General features: G+C 42.2%; 1 protein-coding gene across 1 annotated transcript in view; it reads right to left on the bottom strand.

Annotated features, from left to right (window-relative positions):
• LOC126334785 (uncharacterized) overlaps positions 1–24,226 on the bottom strand; it is a 199,574-nt gene that overhangs the window by 21,393 nt on the left and 153,955 nt on the right. Inside the window, exons 4-5 of the mRNA XM_049997387.1 lie at positions 5,185–5,404; positions 1,594–1,763 (exon numbers count right to left, since the gene is read on the bottom strand). Of these exons, the coding sequence (XP_049853344.1) occupies positions 1,594–1,763; positions 5,185–5,404 (390 nt within the window). The remainder of the gene's footprint in view (positions 1–1,593; positions 1,764–5,184; positions 5,405–24,226) is intronic.

The following is a 24,226-nucleotide window of genomic DNA, read 5'->3' as shown; positions in this document are numbered from 1 at the left end:
TAGTTGTGTTATTACAATGATTTTTTTGAATTCCCAGTGTATGTGCTACATTATGGCTGTCTGTTTATAAGTGCTGGTTTTTTCTCTGCTATTTCGTTGTGGAATAAGAACAGTGAAGTATTTTCCAACAGCTGTGGTAGTGTGCATTGGCCTTCCTTCACTTCAGTGACGTTTTGCTACCTTATGACTTCTTACTATGTACAAGTTACTCAGCAGCTATACGAAGATGACCTCTAGGAGGCTGCGGAATAGGTCGAAGTTGTCGAGAAATTAAGAGAGCACCGCTTATTTGAATTTCGAGCACCAGGGTGTTTGTTGAGCAGTGCAGCAGGGGACGGACATCTGTAGCGAACTCCGACGCCAAACAGTGAGAGAGACAGTTCTCTGCTGTTTTCTTACAGGTAATGCACTTATTAAATTCCTCTCTGTCCAACACCAACATTTCGTCAATTGAACACATTTTCCACCAAAAATAAGTAACTTCCACACCAGCTTTTTGTCGCCGTCTTGTAGGTGAAGGGATCGTCCTATGTAGAGTACTTTGAATACCTCTGCCACTATTCTCGAGTGGTATTGAGAATTTTTTGTCAGCAGATAATACCAGTTGTATGAAATCGTGAATTTTTGGGCTGTATTGCGATTTTAGGCGCTCCTTGTCTAGCCCTATGCATATAGATGTATTATTAGACCCAATCTTCACGATTGATTACGTAATTAGAACCGATCCTTACTTTAGTTTGCCACCCAAAAAAATAAAGTACACTAAGCTAACCTTCCTCTCCTGCATCTGGACAGTTTGCCTGTGCACGTGAGCTTTCTGCCTAGGACTGGGATTCGAGCCCTGGAAAGGGCATAAGCCATTTTGAATTTCCCCCCGATTTATGGAGATGGGTGTGACGATGGGACGCCAGTGAAGTCTTGGGACAAAGAAATTCCCCCCATTTTTAAGTTCCCACTATTTTTTAATTTTCCCACCAAAATTCGAAATTCCTGCCAACAGAGCAAGTTGGGGGATGAGTAGGGGATGGGAGGGGGTAGGGAACCGTGGGGTGGTCTGGGAAACCCCATGATGTCATCAGGGGCTGGGGCGGTGTGGGGGTAATTAATTTGTATAATTAATTTGATATCAAAACGTCCTCAGAACGTCATCATCCCAGTATTTACGATAGATGTTGCAGTCGGAGTGGCGACTATATAGAGAAGTAGCTGGAAGATGTAGCTACCTGTTTCAAATAAAACACTGATTTCCATTTTGCGACCGTTTTTTCCTTACTTTACGAATAGCTCTCGTACAACCTGGTACTGAAAGTTCAAAAATATACGTGTAAGGTCGGAAATCACGTGCAACATTTAAACATTTTTCATTTGGAATATTGTAAGACAGCTACAGCAGATGAAACCCAGTAGGAGACTGCCCACCTTTCTGATGATCCTCGTCCGTTAAGATCCTCCTTGCCTAGCCCCAGTCTTGCACATCTGTTAAAGAATGCAGAAAAACTCCACGATCGATAAAAAAACAGCCATCTCCGCGTTCCTGATATGGAAAGAGAAGTGAACCATCCGTGTAGCTCACTGTTAGACGAAGACACTCACCAGGACGGTGGGCTCTGAAGCGTTGCCGGTGTAATCGTAGACGGTCTCGAAGTGCGCGAGGCGGTGGCAAGCAGGCGCGCATGAACATTCCTCTACGACGGAGTGGCACTGCGCGCCGTTGGGCCCGGCCACGCTCACGGTGCGCGTGCGCGACGCCCGGCAGCCGCCACCTGCAATGGCGTCACAGGCGGAGGGCGTCTTACTTCCACAGCCAATTATTGTGACTTTTGTCACTCAGCAACGTTGTCTTGCTTATTAGACAGAAGCTGTTCTAATTACAGTTTTCGTTTCAAATTGAAAACAAAATGCTATAAATTACGAGCTAAATTGGTAATTAATAATGGATAGTAAAGAAAAAAATATAATGAGTTGGCTAATAGTATCAACATAAGCATTGATTATATTGCTGGAACATTACAATATATTAACAGTATATCGTTATGTACGAAACGATTAGTTGTTTAAGGAAACTAATTAAAAGTGCTGACTCATCCGCACTGTAACTGTGTATGCATCAGTGCTATAAATGGAAACCAATGTTCAGACCTCGTACCACCAATAAACGTATGGGTATAGTCGCTAAATAGTTTGCAGTTGTTTAAATACAGAAAAATACTATTGCTATTAAGCCAATATACACTAATTAGCCAGAATATTATGACTACCGACCTACTATCGATATAACCCGTCCAGACGATAGCAGCATCACCTGGCGAGGAAGACTGCAGGTCAGACACACGCACGGTGCGTGTAGTACCAGTGAGCGTGCTGTCCTTTTGTAGAATGCGGAAGGTGCGAGATGTATCTGTGTATTGTGTATTGAACCAGGGACCAAGACGGAGAGGCTTCGTCCCCGCCGTAGCCCTGACTGGTTCATAACCCCACAACAGGCTGCAGCAGTCCTCTCAGCCCACCGGGTTAATGTGCGGTTCGCCCGCCCGCCCCCCCTCCCCCCCCACCCCCCCTTCCGGGAACCTCTCACACCAGACGAGTGTAACCCCAAATATTTGCGTGGTAGAGTAATTATGGTGTACGAGTACGTGGAGACAGTGTTTGCACAGCAACCGGCGACATAGTGTAACTGAGGCGGATTAAGGAGAACCAGCCCGAATTCACCGAAGCAGATGGAAAACCACCTTAAAAACCATCCACAGGCTGGCCGACACAACGGACCTCGACGCATATCCGACAGGCGGATTCGTGCCGGGAACCTATACGCCTTCCCGCTCGGGAAGCAGCGCGTTAGACCGCGCGGCTAGCTGGGCGGGCAGGATCTGTCTGAGTCTGAACGAGGGCTGGTTGTGATGTCCCGGAGGCCCGGCGCGAGAATTTCGGAAATTGCACGACTTGTCTGGTGTTTGAGGAATGGTATGGTGAGTGTCTTCAAAACTTGTCGAAACCAAGGTAAAACCACATCCAGATGTTGTGGGGTTTGGCGGCCACCCCTCACTACGGATGTGGGACGTCGTAGGGTGGGGGACAATAGTGAAGCAGGATAGGCAGCGACCTGTGGAACTAACATCAGACTTTAACGCTGGGCAGAGAACAAGTTTATCTGAACACTCAGTGCACCGAATACTCCTAACGACAGGCCTCCGCAGATGACGATCCACGCAAGTACGAATGTTAACACCACGACATCGGCAACTACGACTGAAATGGGCCGTGACCATTGGCACTGGACGTTGGCGCAATGGCAGAGCGTTGCGTGGTCTGATGAATCCCGATTCCTGCTTCACCAACCGATGGGAGAGCACAGATTCGTCGTCTTCCAAGGAAACAGCTCCTTGACACAGGTACTGCGGGACGGAGGCAAGCTGGCGGCGGCACCTTTCGCTCTGGGGAACATTCACGTGGTCATCCTAGGGTTTGGTGGAGCTCTGGCGAACTTTCATGTGCGCATCCTAGGGTTCAGTGAAGTTCTTGCAAGGCAGCATGACGACCAAGGAGTGTCGCACAGTGGCTGCAGACCACGTACACCCCTTATGACGATCGTGTTTCAACAAGATAATGCGCAATGTCACAAGGCTAGGAGTGTGCTGGAGTGGTTAGAGAAACACAGTGCCGGTTCCAGTTTATGTGCTGGCCCCTCAAAACGCCAGATTTGAACCCGATCGAACACATCTGGGATGTGACTGAACTTGGTGTCAGAAGTCGTCGCCCCACTCCCTCCCCGGAATTTACAGGAATTGGCTGACTTGTGTTTTGGAGATGTCGTGCCAACTCGCTCTAGCGACGCGTTGCCGCTGTTATGCGTTCCAAAGGTGGACATACCGGCTATTAGGTAGGTGGTTATAATGTTCTGCTAATCTGTGTAATTTTCACCAGAAATACATAATTTGTTTTGTCTGCTACCAGCTTCTAATATTTCATGTAAAATTAAGTTTTGCAAATTTCACTGATCAAGGATTTATTCCGCAATTGTAAAAGACAATTTTTTGTGTATTCTAAATTACAGATTAACGTGTAATCGATTAGCAAAATGGTTTGAAAATGATTCGTTCCATGTTGTTAATGTACGTACACCGATAAATGATAGAAGATATAACTAACTAAACGGAAATCAATTTATTTGAAACAGCGGAATAGGACAAACAGTAGACTGGTACACTTAAATAAAGCTCTGTTTTTTTACTTAGGTGAGTCTAAAAACTAAGATTAAAACAAAAAGTGGAATATGATATGCAGATCATAAGATATTGGGTTTTCTGGCTTCTGACGTACGCGGATTTGCCTGCCGATAACTTCGACGTATAAACTAATTGTACAAATTCTAATATTTATTGTCCTATTATTTACGCATACTGACAGAAGGTTAAACGTTCTCCTTCATTTAAGGGATTAGGTGGCAGTTCGTTCCTACTTCGCGCATAAGTCGATTTTCTACATGATCTCCCTGCATTCCTCTCCCATTTTAGATTGCAGGGACTCTAATTTTCAGTGTTTCGGGAAGGCTTCTTTCCCAGAAAAATACTTCGTCACTTAATGAAGCCTCTTCAGCTTACAGACGGAAGTAGGGAACATTTTGTACGCTTTTGAACCTATCTTGTGGTTGTTGTGTTTTACGTGGACTGTATTCTTTTTATGTTACAGTTGACTTGTACGTCTCCCGGAGGGGAAAGATTGGTAGTTATTGTAATCAGCCACTGAAAAGGAATAGAACCAGCAGAGGATCACCAACAGCTAAACTTGTATGTTTCTTACTTTTGGGAATACTGTCCAGGTAAGCAAAAATTGCTAGAAGTAAGCGCCACGAAACAGGAGTTTCAAGTTCTTCATCTACCATATTACAACGCCCTTAATGGGGTTGGTAATCACTAAGTCATGATATCACTGAGTGCTGTATGATAGTAATTTTTCGTTACTAAAGAATAATATGTTCGGAAAGACCGAAAACTACTAGAGGTACTAGCGTCCCCAGAAACGTAAATAAAGCTTTTAAGTGCATCAAATCATACTTAGTGCAATTGTGGAAGGTCTCATTTTCACGTCAGATGCTTTAAGCAAAGTAATTTACTAGCGTTGCGGTAACAGACTTTGTCGACGAGGAAATGCACGAAGCAGTCATTGCCGAGAGCGTAGCGACAGTACCTTGGTGACAGTGGCCGTGGCACGTGCCGACGTCTATGTGCTCCTGGAAGGGCGTGCCCGGGAAGACTGCTAGCACGTGCGGCAGGCGCGTGCACGCGGGGGGCCGCGGCACGCACTCGCAGCTCTCCACGACTGACACCTCGCGCACGCCCAGCCGCGTCCACACGCGCCGCAGCTGCGACGCCGACGGCCGGCACAGCCACTCCGCGTCGCACGCCACCTGCACAGCGGTTGCTTGCTTGCTTGGTTGATTTGGGGGACGGGACCAAACAGAGAGGGCATCGGTCCCGTCGGATTAGGGAAGGATGGTGCTGGAAGTCGGCCGTGCCCTTCCAAAGGAACCGTGCCGGCATTTGCCTGAAATTTCGGAAAACCTGAATCAGGATGGACGGACGCGGGTTTGAACCGTCATCCTGCCAGTGTGCTAACCACTGCGCCGCCTCGATCGGTCACACAGCGGTCACCTCGTGTATGATGCAGTCTATGTAGTCGTTTTGCTCACGCCAACCCTGGCCTTGAGCCTGATGAAGTGAAAAGTTTTTCTTATGCACGAAGAAGTAATGGTTCAGAACGAGATGAATTATCATCTGTTATAAATTGGAAACATTTCCCCATTTCCGTCGTTATAATGCTTGCGAGTCGAGTTTTCCATCATTGTTTTTTTTTCTATAAAAAGGCTTAGGCTCGTTTTCTCATAAAATCGTCTACAAATATTTCGCTGCATCTGCATGTCTAACTCAAATGAAAATCGGCGTATAGATGTACGTACAGACTACCGTACAGACCACAATTACGCTAAAGAAACAATAAATTCGTCACAGTAGCCAATTAACACCCACTGGTCGATAAGGAATTCCTGTAAACTTTTTCGTGCACTGAAGTCTTCAACTGTGCGCATCTATGATGGTCTTGCAGTTGTTTATGATGTCTTGTGTATCCGCTTTAGATTTGGTTGTCGACTCTATCTTTTCTTATTAGAATCCTTCAGGTAATTAGTTCATTTATCATTCATTCATCTGGTTACATGTCCTCCCTTCTCCATTTCATTATTACTATGCTCTTAATTACGTCTACCTCACCGATCTGTTCCCTGACTCATTTGTTTGTTTACCTGTGTCTCATAAGATAGAAAAGTTTAATAATAATTCTTCACCTACTCTGTTTGAACTGACCATGTGCTCCGAGTTATGGGACCTTAAATCGAGGAAATATGTAAACCTAAAGTATCAGTTGGTATGTAACATTTGTCATTTTCTGCTTCATGTAAAATAATTGTTGTGAATGGCTTTGTAGTATATTTATTACGTTTTGATTTATTACTTGAGAATTCTGGCCTCTCTTTTATTCTGATGTGGCTATTATTAGATTCTTATTCCCATTAGTATTTGAGGTGGTTTTTTTTTTACACTCGGACTGCTAATATCCTAAATATCATTCTGCTAGGTATTTCTCTTCATAACTTGTTGTGTGAAGAATCAGTTTCATAATTATGACTGGAGTTAACGTATATACCTATACGGCATTATTTTTTCAAGGCGAGAATAAGAATACCTCAGTGGCTACACAGCTATTCTATGTAATTTTTGTATTTTTTACGTGCATGCATCTTTTTCCGAAATCATTTAGCATTTACGATTGCTAAGAGCTCTGTTGCATCTGTAGTTGTAATAATATTAGAAGCTAAGGGTTGGGGGAAGAAAAGGAAAAAAAAGTGAAAATCGCAGAAAAACTTTAGCTGAAAGAGATTAGTTCATTGACGTAATAATTACACACCAGAAATAAAACCATAAATTGCAAAAATGTCTTAATGAAGCCATGTTGACCAAGAAAAGAGCATACAGTACGTAACGCTTTGCACCACTGAAATTTTGTCTTGGTGCATGTAGCACAAACACATATAACTGAAAACATAGCGAGCTATTGACGGGATAGCTTTGTCCCCTGTGGTCTCCGAAAATAAAAATTCGCCACTATTCACAAAGTGTCTCTTGTAGAATATCTGCAGTTTTCGTGTAAAAAAAGCGTTTTAACATTTTTTAAATTCTGTCATTTAATATCGTCAATTTTCTCAGGTAATTATTTGCTTAAAATATTTTGTGTTGTAAAGTACCTGAATGATTTCGGTCACTCGTTGAACTAAAATAGTGAAATGAGTTTTCTCGTGAATGAATCATGTCTGGACGTTTGTGAGTGTGACGATTTGGTTTCGTGTGCCCCTCAACAATAGTAATGTAAATTCCGGTGGTAGCCCACTCACCATTCGCCTAGTCGAGTGCAGGAAACATCGTAACGATTGCACTCAGTCTCGCTGAAATGCCGAACCGAGGTCGACAATTTGAGTGTCCGATGCCATCCAGGTCTGATCTTCGATTTAACCGAGTTCTGGAAGGTCATCTTTGACAGATGCTGGTTTTACTATGCTCCAGTCATATATACACGGTAGCTACGTGGTTGTCGGTACAAAGCATTACAAATTGTTATTTAAATTACGCTATTGTTTCATCTGAACGAAATCCCAAGCGGCCACGCAAAATAAAAATATGCAGCTCTCTCTTGTCATGGCCTTCAACGGAAAAACCGCGCTAGGAGTAAGCGGCTCGGACGCAAAAAGCGAGGCTTCCAGCGACTCCGATCACCGCCTACGTTCTCGGCGGAACAAAACATGTTTACATCATTTTCCGTCGCTGTACCGACAGAGATCACGAGATCGTGCACTGATTAGAAAATAGCTCATTATCCCTGGAAAGTAATGAATTCCGCGCTATCGGAATTCCTTCGTCGACCACCGCCCCATAACATAAAGATATATGGAAGGCAGGAAGGTGCGGAGAAAATTTATCTATCATTGTTCGAGGCGGCCGTCAGCCAGGCCTTGAAACCGAGTATTCGTTCCTCGCGGCCATCGGCCGATCGTGTTTGAATCGCTCCGATCTCGAACACCGCTTGCAAATACCTTAGTAACCTGCAACATTGATAAGACGCAAATATTCGTGCTGGTAGAACGATGTCTGAGAAGTCTAAATTTACCATCAAAATACTTTACATGTGTACTTCCTGTTGCCTTTAAATAAAGTTTGTGTCATCAACGCAGGCCTTTCGGTTGCAGAATGCATTAACAGCAAAATGATTATTAATGAAAGGAGCTTTCACGCTTTTAAAGGAATATGACTCCAGCATCCTCTATTATTATTATTATTATTATTATTATTATTATTAGAGACCGGATTATATGCATCATAAATACCTCAAAATTTGCATGCTAATTTGGATGAAAAATCGTTAAAAGTGCATGAAAAGTCTCGAGATATGCAAGAACAAATATTGAAAAAATATGGTAGCTACTGCGTGTATTTTATCTCAAAGTCGAACCTGTGCATATCAGTTACGAGTACCGGCCACTCGAAAAATCGGTACATTTAGAACGCTGATATTTTCTGAATACTTTCTGGTAGAGGTTAGGAAGGAGGCCTTTGTGGGATTATTGTCTAAAAACTTGAAAAATGGGGATGCATGCCGTGTTTCAAGAATTGTTCCTTCTTTGCTGTTGTTGTCGGTAAGCGAGTCGCAGCGAAACAATCGATATGTACAGGACCAACTTTGAGATATATCGCACACAGAGGGGCACGCTCAAAAACTCTGTAATATTTTATTTAAAAAAAAACAACATGCCATCAATAATTTTTAACAGCATTAACTTTTAATTAATACAAATGAACCAAAGCATCATTTACAATTTATTTTACATTTTTCTACGATTGCAAACATAAACGACCAAAGACTATGCCAAATGTTCGGTAGTAAGATTGTGTCTTCGATCATTCAAAACATTTTTATAAGCAGAGAAGTACCGTTCTGCGTCAGCTGAGGTAACTGGACAGTATTTGAATTTGGGCGCTATGTTGGCATTTATTGTTTCTGGTAAAATTTACCGGTCCCACTAATAAAACTATCAATTTGGCACAAGGGTTCAAAGCCTAGGTTATTATTTAAAATGTTTTCAGACTTCTCTCTGCGTTTCCTTGGGAACACCTCCGTCAATGAGGAGTTCACTAGAATAATTTTATCAATTAACTGAATAGATTCATTCAACGCCAAACCTTGAGTTTCAAGCTTTTTAATACTTTCATGTATATGGGAAAAATGAGTGCTAATCACAACAATGTCTTTTTTAATACCGGAATCATTAAAAGCTTCCTTGCACTGGCAAACTGCCAAAGCCTCTGCACTATCGAAGCCATTTACTACCCCTCCAATGACCTCGAAATGTTCAATGTAAAACAACACAGCTTCGAACCATGTACCCCAACGAGTTACCACTGGTTCGGGAGGTAAAGGTACAGTAGGTAGTTTTTCTTTGTAGGTCTTGATGTGAACAACAGCCTTTAGAAACACCTTCTTTGTGAATTAAAAGAAGAAACAAAAGAAAAATTCTGAGTAGGTATTAAAATCCATGAAGAAGAAATAAAAACTTTGAGGTTTGCCGATGACATTGTAATTCTGTCAGAGACACCAATGGACTTGGAAGAGCAGTTGAACGGAATGGATAGTGTCTTGAAAGGAGGATATAAGATGAACATCAACAAAAGCAAAACGAGGATAATGGAATGTAGTCGAATTAGATCAGGTGATACTAAGGGAATTAGATTAGGAAATGAGACACTAAAAGTAATAAAGGAGTTTTGCTATTTAGGGAGCAAAATATCTGATGATGGTCGAAGTAGAGAGGATATAAAATGTAGACTGGCAATGGCAAGGGAAGCGTTTCTGAAGAAGAGAAATTTGTTAACATTGAGTATAGATTTAAGTGTCAGGAAGTAAATTATGAAACTATTTGTATGGAGTGTAGCAATGTATGGAAGTGAAACATGGACGATAAATAGTTTGGACAAGAAGAGAATAGAAGCTTTCGAAATTTGGTGCTACAGAAGAATGCTGAAGATTAGATGGGTAGGTCACATAACAAATGAGGAAGTATTGAATAGGATTGGGGAGAAGAGAAGTTTGTGGCACAGTTTGACTAGAAGAAGGGATCGGTTGGTAGGACATGTTCTGAGGCATCAAGGGATCACCAATTTAGTATTGGAGGGCAGCGTGGAGGGTAAAAATCGTAGAGGGAGACCAAGAGATGAATGCACTAAGCAGATTCAGAAGGATGTAGGTTGCGGTAGGTACTGGGAAATGAAGAAGCTTGCACAGGATAGAGTAGCATGGAGAGCTGCATCAAACCGGTCTCAGGACTGAAGACCACAACAACAAATCGTCAGTTATCTGAATGTCAAATGGCGTGGATCTGCATACCCCGAAAATAGATAAAAATATTGATTACACTTCATTTAAACGAAATTAGTTAATTATTTCTTTATTTATTTTATTTATTTATGCATTTATTTTACCTGGCAAGATAGGGCCTTCAGGCCCTCTCTTACACCTAACCAGGCATACTCAGATTGAACGAGTTACAGTTTCTACTTAACATTAAGGACATATAGCCTATTATGCAGTATTGATGTTAAAGAAAAAAATAGATATTATAACAGTAGTACAATGATAATTATAGCAATAAAAATAATTATAACAATCAATAATAATAATAATAGTAATAATAATAATAATAATAATAATAATAATAATAATAATAATAGTAATAATAATAATAATAATAATGACCATGTATATGAAAGTAAACATACTTTTCTTTTCTGAATGTCAGTCCCATTATTAGTTGGGAATTTTCTCGTTATGTTCTTGCAGCTTGTGAGTTATTCTCATCGAGCAGAGACATAAGACGATAGAATGGGGTGAAAGAGATATATAAGAGGTAGATAGGTTAGAGGAAGAGAAATAGAACGGTAAAATTCGAAGCTGTGATGGAGAGGAAAAAGAAAGAGATGGGAGGGGCACAAGAATGGTGGCTATACCGTCCCTAATATGTAAGTTTTGAGTTCCCTCTTGAATGTTGAGTAGTTCTGGATAAGACGCAGATCTCACACGTCGAAAATAATGTGTCTCACGAAGAATGTTTTGTAGTATAACTGTAATCGTGACTGAGCTATCCTATATTTAGGGACGTTTTCTATATAATTTAACATTTAGTGATTTTACTGTGAGTATAGGTCAGCTCTTTGAGGGACAAGGGTTGACATTTGAATAACATAAAACTAGTGTTGATTGGTACATAAAGTAGGGAAAATAAATAAAAATCGATCTTACACTTAGATCTGCGTCTTACATGTCTCTGTTGCAGTTTTGTTACTTTTATACACGAGAAGTGTCAGACAGGCGTCACACGAGTTGAAATTTCTTAAAACTGCTGTTATTTCCATTAAATCGCTTAGCACAGACTTGTCTATCGAACTGGGCAGCACTATCTTGCTCCTGGCTTAAAATAGTAGCTGACAAATTCTGTGTTCCTTAGCCCAAGTATAATATTAATTTTCTTTCTCCACTTTTTGTTCCAGTTTGAGTAACACTTACCAACATTAGCAGTCTCACATATATCAACTAATAATATAATCAGATTGTGCAAAACGAAAGCTTACCTCAAAAAGAAAAAAAACGGGATATTGTAAACCATTGCGAAACAAAATTATACAGTCAATAGAACATCCTGCACCGAGCATTATTACAGGCGATAAGTAGTCTTGAATGAACAATGTGTGGGGGCACATGTTTGTGAACAGCGTATGTTTCACAACATATTGCCGTATCGAAACTGGTAGGATCGCTATAAATACAATACACACTGGTCTACGATGTGTACATGATGGAGTTCACAGCTATTAACAGAGAGAAGTTCCGCAACAGTCGTCATCCTAAATGGAATAAATTTGTAATCTTGTAATGGAACTATTAGAAACTGGCTCGATTAAGGTATAGAGAGCTAAGTTGGCCGAGATTCTTGACAAATAATTATTCGCTCAGTAGAATATGAGGAGAGTGTGCCGTATCGTGTGGGTAAAGACTTTTCAGTAACCACCTCTCAAGTTGCCAGCAAAATGCGCTCTTTGAATGTAAGTGTAGTATATAGCACTTTGGCAGCAGCAGTTGCACCCCTGTCATAAGAAATGTGCGAGTAATAAGGCCAAAATCATTTCCAGAGTTCAGATATGTTGTGTGTAGTGAGATTGACGGTCGCCTCTCTGAACAGTTGTCATGAACTTAAGTTGTTTATTTCAATGGAAAACTACGATTTTTAATTGTGACTCTTAATTCCGTCTCTGAGAGTACTCAGTTTAGGACCATCAACTACGAGAGTAATTCTGTCCTTGAATGAAAGGGACTTCCTATGGCGCATTTCCATTCTTATATCGAGTAAATAATTTCTTTTCTCAGGTACAGTCGATAGTAAATATGTTCTTCCATAGAAAATTCTGATGAATTTGTAGTACGAAACCATTTACTATCGTTTCGTTGTTCGAATATAAGTAATTATGTTTTAACAACAATAATATCCTGATGTGATGTAATTTTTATGGCATGGTTCGGTCCATTCCCCAAGAACACCTTTAATTACAGGAGAAATTCAGTTGACAGTTATTTCAAGAATAAGCTATAAGGATTATGTATCCTCTGCGGGAAGAACATAGAGGTGCTGTAAATGAGCTACAGCATCTTTTCAAATCTGTGTCGAGGCACATATGTGACCATTACGTGGAGTACAATGAAGTGCGCTGCAGCTACGGTTTCAGTGGACCCCCACAGAAAACGTACAGAGTAGCTTGAACTTCCATCTTGAAGATACGCTGTGTAGCCAGGCGTCTTCAGCTCCCCAAAGTCGCTAGGCATGCAGCTAATAATGTAATAAATTTCGTTTCGCTTCCGTTACAGCATATATATTCTTCGGAGAAGATATCTGCTGAGTTTTGACACACCGCGAGCGCAGTTTCCTTATTTTCTCCAGATTAGTTTTTTTGAATGAATTAAACTGGTATGTAATCAAAGATAGTTGATAGTGTTCAGGGAGAGAGCGTGCCAGAGGGAGAGAATGGATGTAGATGTTAATATCGTTGGGAGAAGGGGAGAAGGAGATGAAAAGATAATGAAGAAAAACATTTCCTTACCGGACTCTACGGTAACTAGTCTTTTGCGGTAAGTTCATGTGTGACAAGATCCACATATTATCCTATAATATACTATTTAAAATTGCAGTACGAAAAAATATTCATGGAATATTATTTACGTAAAAGACCATACCTGAAATATGAAATCCATTTTCCGCTAGATAAGGGACGTGCAGCCTAAACATAATTAATAGGTAAACCTTGAAGATATCCCTTGTTTTCTAGCAACAGAAATGAGATTACCGTATGTACATAGCTAAGGAACAGCCATACATAGTGTCATAGCTTGTTTTTAACAACAGCAGCAGGATATAAAAAATTATGGCCATCTATAAAATATTCTGTCTTCAGATTTTCGCAGGAAATAATTTTTACGGGGAATTACAACTCCAGTAAATATCATTGCAGTGTGGTTCGACGATGAATTGAAGTCAGTAACGCTTAGAGCACACATAGCCCGATACAGCTTGATGGTTTTGAGTTCATACTGTTGGAAACGTGTGCGACTACCGCACTTAGCTGTGAATCAATGTGCAGTAATAGCGGCTCTACTCCTTTTCGGCATTTGGAATTGAACCTCTTCCAACTATTGAACACTTTGTATGAGTTTTCTACTGCACACCACGTTAATATACTGGTAACACCAGCTTCTTTGGTGCGTTAAGACTTACTGTTACCCCTATCTTACACTCAACGATGTCGAGCATTGAACTCACATCATGTTAGTCTATAGCTCTTTCACGATCATTATCACTCTTATAAATCTTGCAGCATTTCTCCGACAGAGTCACTCACTGCAAGCAAGGACATCGCACGAAAACTGCTTGCTTCGGCCTTCGTCAGTCTTCTGTGATCTCGGCCCACTGCAACGCGTTTTGAAGAAGGTACGCGGCCAAACGTTCGATATCCTTAACTCCGACTTCGTGCACTGCAGCAGCAGCAGACTTACATCTAAAACATAAAAAAACTGAACAGACACTCGGAATGCTCGAATTCAATGCAACGTATTAGGACATTCATTTACGAGACTGAATGGTGCGTCTGAAACGTACCGATAGGCTCTTTGAAATCTTATTTTTGACTGCGGGATATTATTAGATAAAGTGCAGCTTATATGTAGCTTCTTCGTCTCCTCCATTCGTCGAAGGCCCAACGATATGTTGGAAAATGAGGGATATTAGATTTCGTTTTAAAATAAGAGACGCATCTTTTCCATTTCATCCTTTTTATGAATATAATAGCACTTCTGGGCGATGGAGCATCGTAGTCCTCATATAAACGGGAGAAAGAGTATATTTTATTTTCAGTATTCCGCATTTAATTTTTTTAAATTTTTATCTGTTTTTCATAATGACAGGACATTAAATCCTACCGATGAGATTTTCAGTATAGTTTGTTGGACGCTTGTTTTTAGTAATTCTACATTTCATCTTAGTACAACCAAGACAACAATTGGAAAGTTTCTTGACAGAACTCGCAGAGCAAAAGTTTATGAAATATGTAAAAACAAGTATTTGATTTGTCGAAGAATGTCTAGCAACCAGTGACTTTAAAATTAGTCATTGAAAAATTATCAGTTTTGAGGGTTTTCGAGTATAATTTCCTTCCTTTTTGAGAAGGAATAAAAAATTTCAAAATAAATTGCATGAATTATACAAATACGAGTCTTCATCCAATAAAATCGAGAAAGATGAAGCAATGTTAGCGAACTCGACTAACATTATCAAGCAATCCACGTTGGATTTTCTGTAATTCACTTAAGTCAAATACCGGTATAATTCCTTTGAAAGGTCACGGACTATTACGTTGGCCACGCTTCTCCCCAACCCGAGCTCGTGCTCCGTCATTAATGATCTCGTCGTCGACGGAACTTTACACACTGATCTGAGGCTGTCTGAATGGATTACGTCCAAACGCCGTTGATAAAAATGAATAAAAAACTGCTAAAAGTGACAGTGGTACACAAAATATCCTCTGTATAAAGTGGGTAGAAGAATATAGATGAAGATGTAAATGTGGAAACAACATGGTCAGAGTTCAATAAGCCATTATTTTACATTCAGTGGTTTTAATTAGAATGTGACATCTCAGAGTTGAAATAAATATGATACATGCTAACATAGTTATTAGATGAAAGAAGGGAAAGTGAGTTTAGAGTTCAACGTTCCGTCGACGACGAGATCATTAATGACGTAGTACGAGCTCGGGTTAGGGAGAAGCATGGTCACGCAGTAATCCGTGATCTTTCAAAGAAACTATACCGGTATATGACTTTAGTTTATTACAGAAAATCCAATCTGGATGGGAATCTGGACATCTGCACTTTGTAATGTTAGTAGAGTTCGCAAATACTATTTCAGCTCTCTCGATTTTAGTGAATGGTTTTTTCCGCAAAGAAAAACGGTCCAAAAACCTTGTTATGCATGAGGCCGCACCAAACATTCACTTTTTCTCTGTCTCGCTGTAACTGTACAGTAGAATGTGGAGACTCTGAACCCCATATACGGACATTATGCCTATTTACCATTCCACTGACATGAAAGGTGGATTCATCGGTAAAGCATATGCGATTTAAGGTATCGTTAGCGCCATCAATCCTGTTGAGAATCTCAGTTGTAAATTCAGCACATGTCAGCAAATCATTCGATTGCAAGGCCTGCACGATTTGCACTTTGTAAGCATACAAAGTAAGACTTTCATGAAGAATCTTTGCGACACTTGCTTGCAGTATTTGAAGTTCACTTGTTGCTTGATGAGTTGATTTAGACGGACTCCGTTGAAACGATTGCCGAACACGATCAGCAGTTGCATCACTCACACGAGGCCTGCCACTTCGACGACGATCTTCAACGCTGCCTGTTTCGTTAAACTTTGCATACCATCGCTTTATTGATTTAATGTCAGGAGGGCTGCGTCCATAAGAATCCCAAAATTTACGCTGAACACTGATGGGCGATTTCGTTTCGTAAAACTAAAGCACACATTGCGCTTTCTCCTGCCTCGACGCCATTTCGCCAGCAGCTACCGTGACCTAACAGACCGCGTCGGTGTTGTGGAGCACTAGCGCCATCTATTGGTCACAACAACTAGTAACACTAACCTGTGTAACGGCATCAAATGTAACTTATTATGTCAAACGGTTATTCTGTTATAAATTTTTATAATCAGGGCAAGACTTTGTGCTCACCCTGTATTTTACTGAATTAGTGTATACAGCTCCCTTGACCATATTACCTACTGTCTCATTTCCCTTCATTCCGCCGTGCGCTTACATCCGTAACATGATGGTAGACTTATTGAGACGGGGAAGTTCGTGCACTTCTTCTGGAATGCGAGATACTAGGTAATTTTTCGTACTGTTAACACCATAGCATTTGAATAGCATGAGTGTGAATCTGACAAAATTATGATTGTTTTACTTGCACTTGAATTGCGTATGTAGTCCATTTAAAATCGCTATAAGATCTACAGTGAATGCAGATGTTGTTTCAGGGATCTCGGATTTGCCTCCTCGATTAGACCTCGAATGCATTTCCTGCCCCGTCTTTTTGTTTTAGACCTATCTGTGTAGATTTGTCTTGAGGATGGCCGTGCTGCTGGGTTGTCAGCTGAAATTTTCTCATTCTGTGTAGTTTGGACGAATCGAACGTGCGTCTTGAGATTCAGCCTCACAAAAGTATTCGCATAGGGCCTGCTGAAGCAGCTTAAATTTGGGAAAGTGGCGATGTATACACGGAAAAACAAAGCAATGAAGAAAAATTCTACTAAGGGCGGTAGTTTTTTCTCAATCCAGTACCTGCCTGCACAGTATTTTGTAGTGATATCTCTATTCTTTATTAATAAACTGTCATTTAAGAAGTGAAAATGTTTCAAGAGAAATGCCATAGTGATGTATTTTCTGCATAGTTGTAATGGCATTTTATTCACATCCGCAGCAAAGAATTTGCTGGAGTCTACACTCCTGGAAATGGAAAAAAGAACACATTGACACCGGTGTGTCAGACCCACCATACTTGCTCCGGACACTGCGAGAGGGCTGTACAAGCAATGATCACACGCACGGCACAGCGGACACACCAGGAACCGCGGTGTTGGCCGTCGAATGGCGCTAGCTGCGCAGCATTTGTGCACCGCCGCCGTCAGTGTCAGCCAGTTTGCCGTGGCATACGGAGCTCCATCGCAGTCTTTAACACTGGTAGCATGCCGCGGCAGCGTGGACGTGAACCGTATGTGTAGTTGACGGACTTTGAGCGAGGGCGTATAGTGGGCATGCGGGAGGTCGGGTGGACGTTCCGCCGAATTGCTCAACACGTGGGGCGTGAGGTCTCCACAGTACATCGATGTTGTCTCTAGTGGTCGGCGGAAGGTGCACGTGCCCGTCGACCTGGGACCGGACCGCAGCGACGCACGGATGCACGCCAAGACCGTAGGGGACCGCACCGCCACTTCCCAGCAAATTAGGGACACTGTTGCTCCTGGGGTTTGGCGAGGACCATTCGCAACCGTCTCCATGAAGCTGGGCTACGGTCGCGCACACCGTTAGGCCGTCTTCCGCTCACGCCCCAACATCGTGCAGCCCGCCTCCAGTGGTGTCGCGACAGGCGTGAATGGAGGGACGAATGGAGACGTGTCGTCTTCAGCGATGAGAGTCACTTCTGCCTTGGTGCCAATGATGGTCGTATGCGGGTTTGGCGCCCTGCAGGTGAGCGCCACAATCAGGACTGCATACGACCGAGGCACACAGGGCCAACACTCGGCATCATGGTGTAGGGAGCGATCTCCTACACTGGCCGTACACCTCTGGTGATCGTCGAGGGGACACTGAGTAGTTCACGGTACATCCAAACCATCATCGAATCCATCGTTCTACCATTCCTAGACCGGCAAGGGAACTTGCTGTTCCAACAGGACAATGCACGTCCACATGTATCCCGTGCCACCCAACGTGCTCTAGAAGGTGTAAGTCAACTACCCTGGCCAGCAAGATCTCCGGATCTGTCCCCCATTGAGCATGTTTGGGACTGGATGAAGCGTCGTCTCACGCGGTCTGCACGTCCAGCACGAACGCTGGTCCAACTGAGGCGCCAGGTGGAAATGGCATGGCAAGCCGTTCCACAGGACTACATCCAGCATCTCTACGATCGTCTCCATGGGAGAATAGCAGCCTGCATTGCTGCGAAAGGTGGATATACACTGTACTAGTGCCGACATTGTGCATGCTCTGTTGCCTGTGTCTATGTGCCTGTGGTTCTGTCAGTGTGATCATGTGATTTATCTGACCCCAGGAATGTGTCAATAAAGTTTCCCCTTCCTGGGACAATGAGTTCACGGTGTTCTTATTTCTATTACCAGGAGTGTATTTGAGTGCACCAGTACAAACTCTGATAGCTTTATACTATCACTTATATAATTAGACTATTTTGCTGAAATTGCATTCGTAGTCCTTGTAAGGTCTTATTAGCGTGCCATATACGTTAATGCAGACTCTTACGTCTACTCTTCAACAAACGCCTGTCACAGCGCGAAGATTATTTTTTGAGTTACGTGATTAATGTGATGTGACCACGTCAGTTTACGATCAACGTGAAGTCATGAGTACTTGACAATTCTTTTTATCAGGTATATGTTTCTTTTTTTAAGCCTATGTCTTGTATATACACAGACAACTGATTTTTAATTCACCGTTCATTAAAAAATATCGTAGCGTTATCCATGTGCCACTGACACTCAATAAAACTATCGCTACGAATGTAAACACATGGATCATGTGCATACTGCAACCCTTTTACAATCAGATGAAATATTGAATGCAAGTCTGATGTAAATAAATTGAAGAGCAATAGCGCCAACACCAGTCATCGTGATAACCGTTTACATATTCTCCTCAGCACTACTGTTTCATTGTTTCTCGTAATAATCGGGCTCTATTGGACAGCAGTCGTCGTAGCTTATGTGCGCGATGTCATGATTGTTCAATTTATTTGTCAATAGGGGCATAAGAATACTATGATATTCGTATACATTGCTAGGAAATATTGACTGCATAACAGATGCGCATAACAGAGAATTTAGTCAGCAATAATTTGTTATCCTTCTCTAATTCCAATAGTCTGTCAGTTCCACCAGTTTTTCCTCTTTTTATTTTTGTATAGACCTTGCGTACTTTCCTGGATACACTTTAAAATAAGAAAATTCTCTTCCGTGGCTTGTTGCTTGAAGATGTTGAATGCTTCTATCCTCTCTTTGGCTACCGTCTCACATACGTCGTCCCACCAGACCGGAGGTGGCCTAATAGAGGTTCAGAAGGGCGTGTTTTGGAATACAGGCTTCGGCTGCCCTTTCAGTATTATGTGCAATGTTGGCATAGTCAACACCCACATCCCCACTTTCAAGTCTTTCAGCATTCAAGTCTCCACTTCCCTATATTCTGCCCGTTTTACGCTTCCTGTATTTTGTTTAGTGTGGGGAGATCTCCCTGTACTGGGGTCATTCTGACATTTTTTCATATCGGTGAGTGGTCAGATCTGAGTGGCTCTTGAAATACTTCCCGGCTAACCGGTAGCGCAAAATTGGCGATGCGAACATGACGTAATCAGCGCTTTATCGTTGACTAGGTCTGTAAATTGTCATTGGCGTCCGGTCGTTAAGTGCTACTAGTCCGTCAGCTTCTGTTTCTTCTGCGATTTCCATTCCAACTCAGTCATCATCATTTACGTCCCAAGAGGGATAATGGGCGTTCCGATCCCCGACTATTATCTTTGAGTAGTCGACAGCATTAATTATTTATCTTACTTAGTCTCTTGTTATGTTCTCGTTAGGAGCCCTATATATCGATAAAATATTCACATGGCCATCCCTCTTTCGCAGACTGGCCCCAAAATCCCTCTACCGCAACGTTTTAAGGATTTAGTTGTAAGGTGAAAATTCTATACCATTTTCTATAAGAATGGCGCTGCCACCGTAGCAATCCCTTTTATGATTTCTTTTAATATTATATACTAGAAATGTGATACGTTGACCCAGTTGTATCCATGTTCCTGAAATGTTACATACGGAAGTAGTTAGCGTTCTAACATATGTAAGTAGACTACTTTAGTTTGTTTTTAATGAACAAGCATTCGACTGTATAATATTAGTAATGAATCTCGTCTGTAATGTGAATTCACTTGCAGCATCCACCAGTACTAAGTTTTTTTACAATACAGCACTGTGCGGTGATTCTAGCTGCAGAACTGGTTTGACTTGTCGTAACACTAATATTGTCATTTCCAGGATTTTGTTAACAAATTTATCATTAATTTGTCTTCTTTCGGATATCAGCTACGTTTGTGGCGGATGTAGATTGTTGTTGACTGGAGTGACATTGTGCTGATTTGGTACCCAGAATTTCTTATACGTGCCGTATTGTGCAGATCCGAAAACATGATTTATGTTACGTCTGTCTGAACGGGGTAGTGCTGCAGCCGTTCCCTCCTGTAATACACCTTCTGTCGAAGCAGCGGCATATGATGCTAGAGCATGTGCCGGCTGAGTCAGATGAATTCTGGGTGAACATGTGCACCGGCAGAGGATAATGTCACAGTTGAGTTATGTTCCTGGTTAGGTAATGGCGGGAAGGCCTCGTGCCTCTGTAGATTTACCATTTGCGCTACTGCCAATTTGCGGTAGTCTTATACACATACCTCTTTATAGCCTGCATGTGATTTACTCCATCGAAAGCCATAATCTGTTTAATATGCGTTTTTGTAGAGTACTCAGGCCAGCAACGATCGCTCGAGACGTAACCACCAGAACAATGTACACAAACTGCGGAGCTCGATTTGTCACAGACCACAATGTCACGTGAACCTGCGCAGTGGACCCATCTTCGCTGGCTACAGCACTGTTTGCTGCCACGACTATAGCGCAAATATTATAGCTCTGCATAACCTGGCTGACATACGGCTGACACTACTGGTAATTCTGGCTTCCAGCTGATGCAAAATATGCCGAATGACGCACGGTGCAATCTTCCAGCCTTCCTATCCTGGCTTTCGGGAAAGACGCATGGCCCATACACACGTTTTTTATACAACGAAGCGCCAACAAATCTGGTATAGGCATGCGTATTCAAATACAAATATATGTAAAAAGGCAGAATACGGCGCTGCGATAGGCAACGCCTATATAAGACAGCAAGTGTCTGGCGCAGTTGTTAGATGGGTTACTGCTGCTACAATGACAGGTTGTGAAGATTTAAGTGTGTTTGAACGAGGTGTTAAGGTCCGAGCGATGGAACACAGAATCTCCGAGGTAGCGATGAAGTGGGGATTTTCCTGTACGACTATTTCACGAGTGTACCGTGCATATCAGAATCCGGTAAAACATCAAATCTCCGACATCACAGCAGCCGGAAAAATATCGTGCAAGAACTGGACCAACGACGACTGAAGAGAATCGTTCAACATGACAGAAGTGCAACCCTTCCGCAGATTGCTGCAGCATTCAATCCTGGACCATCAACAAGTGTCAGTGTGCGAACCATGCAACGAAACTTCTCAGATATGGGCTTTCGGAGCCAAAAGTCCACACTTGTACGTTTGATGACTGCACGACACAAAGTATTACGCATCGCCTGGGCCCGTCAAGACCGTCATTGGACTGTTGATGACTGGAAACATGTTGCGTGGTCGGACGAGTCTCGTTTCAAATGGTATCGAGCGGATGGACGTGTACGGGTATGGAGACAACCTCATGAATCCATGGACCCTGCATGTCAGCAGGGGACTGTTCTAGCTGGGGGAGGCTCTGTAATGGTGTGGGGGTGTGAGATAGGAGTGAGATGGGACTCCTGATACGTCTAGATAAGACTCTGTCAGGTGACACTTACGTAAGCATCCTGTCTAATTGCCTGCATCCATTCATATCTATTGTGCATTCCGACGGACGTGGACAATTCCAGCAGGACAATGCGACACCCCGGACGTCCAGAATTGCAATAGAGTGGCTTCACGAACATTCTTCTGAGTTTTAACACTTCCGTTAGCCACCATATTCACCATATATAAACATTATTGAGCATATCTGGGATGCCTTGCAACTTGCGGTTGATAAGAGATCTCCACCGCCCCATATTTATGCAGAACCCAACAAGATTCATGCTGTGAGGTCCCTCCAGAACTACTTCATTGGTCGAGTCCAAGCCACGTCGTGTTGCGGCACTTCTGCATGCTTGCGGCGGACCTACACGATATAGGGAGGTGTACCAGTTTCTTTGGGTATTCAGAGTTAATTCACTGACAGCGCATTACGCTGTTGCTGCATGTTTACAGTTGTCGTCGGAGGTAGAGTTGGTACGTTTCGTAAAGAGTTTCTTACGCTCCATTCTTAATGCTGGCTTCGTCTGTCCATCCACGACCTACCTCAGATGTCGTGTTGTGCCGTTTTTTATGATTCTTTTGGAGCGGCATGCCCTCTTCAGTTACCACTACTGAAACAGCTGTAGAGGTTGCCACTGGTGTTTGCAGTCCTGCAGATTCTTGATGTGGTTGATTAATGACATTAATAGCCGATGAAACTACTTAGAGTTCTCCTGGTACAGTAACGTCATGGGCACGAAAGCGTTGTGTCTGCCTTTTCCGCATTCGCTGCTAGTCATAGCGGCTCACTTCGGAATTGCTGTCCCACTGAACTAAGTTTCACAGACTCAAGCTTCCTTTTGGCACACTCGTTCACTTCTAGATCTGCACTCCACAACTGTTTGAGAAGAATAGAACTTTTCAAAATGTCTCAAATTGACGAAGTAACTAAAAATAATTCGACGCGCTGTTCGTGTTTCCGTTGCCAAAGCAACATTTCCCGTTTGCTGTTCCAGAATGGTGCTTGTGAAGAATAATATTCTTGATAAGTCTCTATGCGGTCTCGATTCTCTCTGATTTTGCCTTCAAGGACTTTTCGTGAAATACACACAGTAGGAATAATTATAATGGTGGTTCTTCTAAAAACGTACGATTACAGAATTTGGACAGTAAATCACAGCATGATGCACAGTTCCTCTTTTGTAGCCTCACCACTTGGAGTTGGGAGAACATGTCCGTGACGCTTTTGCGCTTTCCAAGCCAACCTGTGAGGAAGTGCACTGCTCTTCTTTGCATCTTTTCTATGTCACCTATCAATCCCATCTTGGAAATTTTTTGTAATACTCAACTATCGGTCGAATGAGGCTTTTGCTATCTACCTCCTTCGTTGGTAAACTACTTGGGGATTCTACCAATGAATCTGTCCGTCTTCTGCCTTTCCTACGATTAGTTTAGTGTGGCTGATTTTTCTCGTGGTTCCTTATTTAGACGTCTTTCATTTTGGTGTTCGTTTCTGATTTAAACTACGAATCTTATTCGGATGTCCCATACTAAAACAATTTTGGGAAACGGAGTTTTTTATTTCGGTATTCTCTCCATCGTCCTTCATTTCGATGCCATTGCTGTCACTGAGCGTCTGGACATATGGTTTTGATCAGTTTTACTAATTTAATATGAGACGAAACCAACTTAAGATTTTCTGTCATTTCGGTAGATAGAATTTAGACATCTCAGGTGCTCTGAAAGCCGTTTCTTGTCGCACGTACTGAGCAGAAATGCAATTCGAGCAGTCATTACATTCTTATTGACACTCTTAGTCATTTATACTATAACTGCCTTACGATCTTTTGATTTCTTACTCTACGCCAGCTGATTCGAAAAGTTCGGACCTGTTTGTAACCAGGAGACGTAAGATTTAACACTTTCGAGACGATTCTCTGATTAACTGCGTGAGGTAATTATCGGACAGGGCATTTAGAACAATTCACTCGGTTCCCTGTCCCCACTAATCTCCATATCCAAATGAGTCTTACAGTCTATAGCTGATAAGTTAGCAGGGAATGTTCGTGCAACTTCCTCTGAGTTTTTTCTGAGATATTCCTCCACTACTGCTCTCAACGAAAGGTGCGTATAAAGACAGCCGAT

This window comes from Schistocerca gregaria, chromosome 2 (assembly GCF_023897955.1).
Source record: "Schistocerca gregaria isolate iqSchGreg1 chromosome 2, iqSchGreg1.2, whole genome shotgun sequence".
Lineage (NCBI taxonomy): Eukaryota > Metazoa > Arthropoda > Insecta > Orthoptera > Acrididae > Schistocerca > Schistocerca gregaria.
This window is presented reverse-complemented; position numbering and strand designations above follow the sequence as displayed.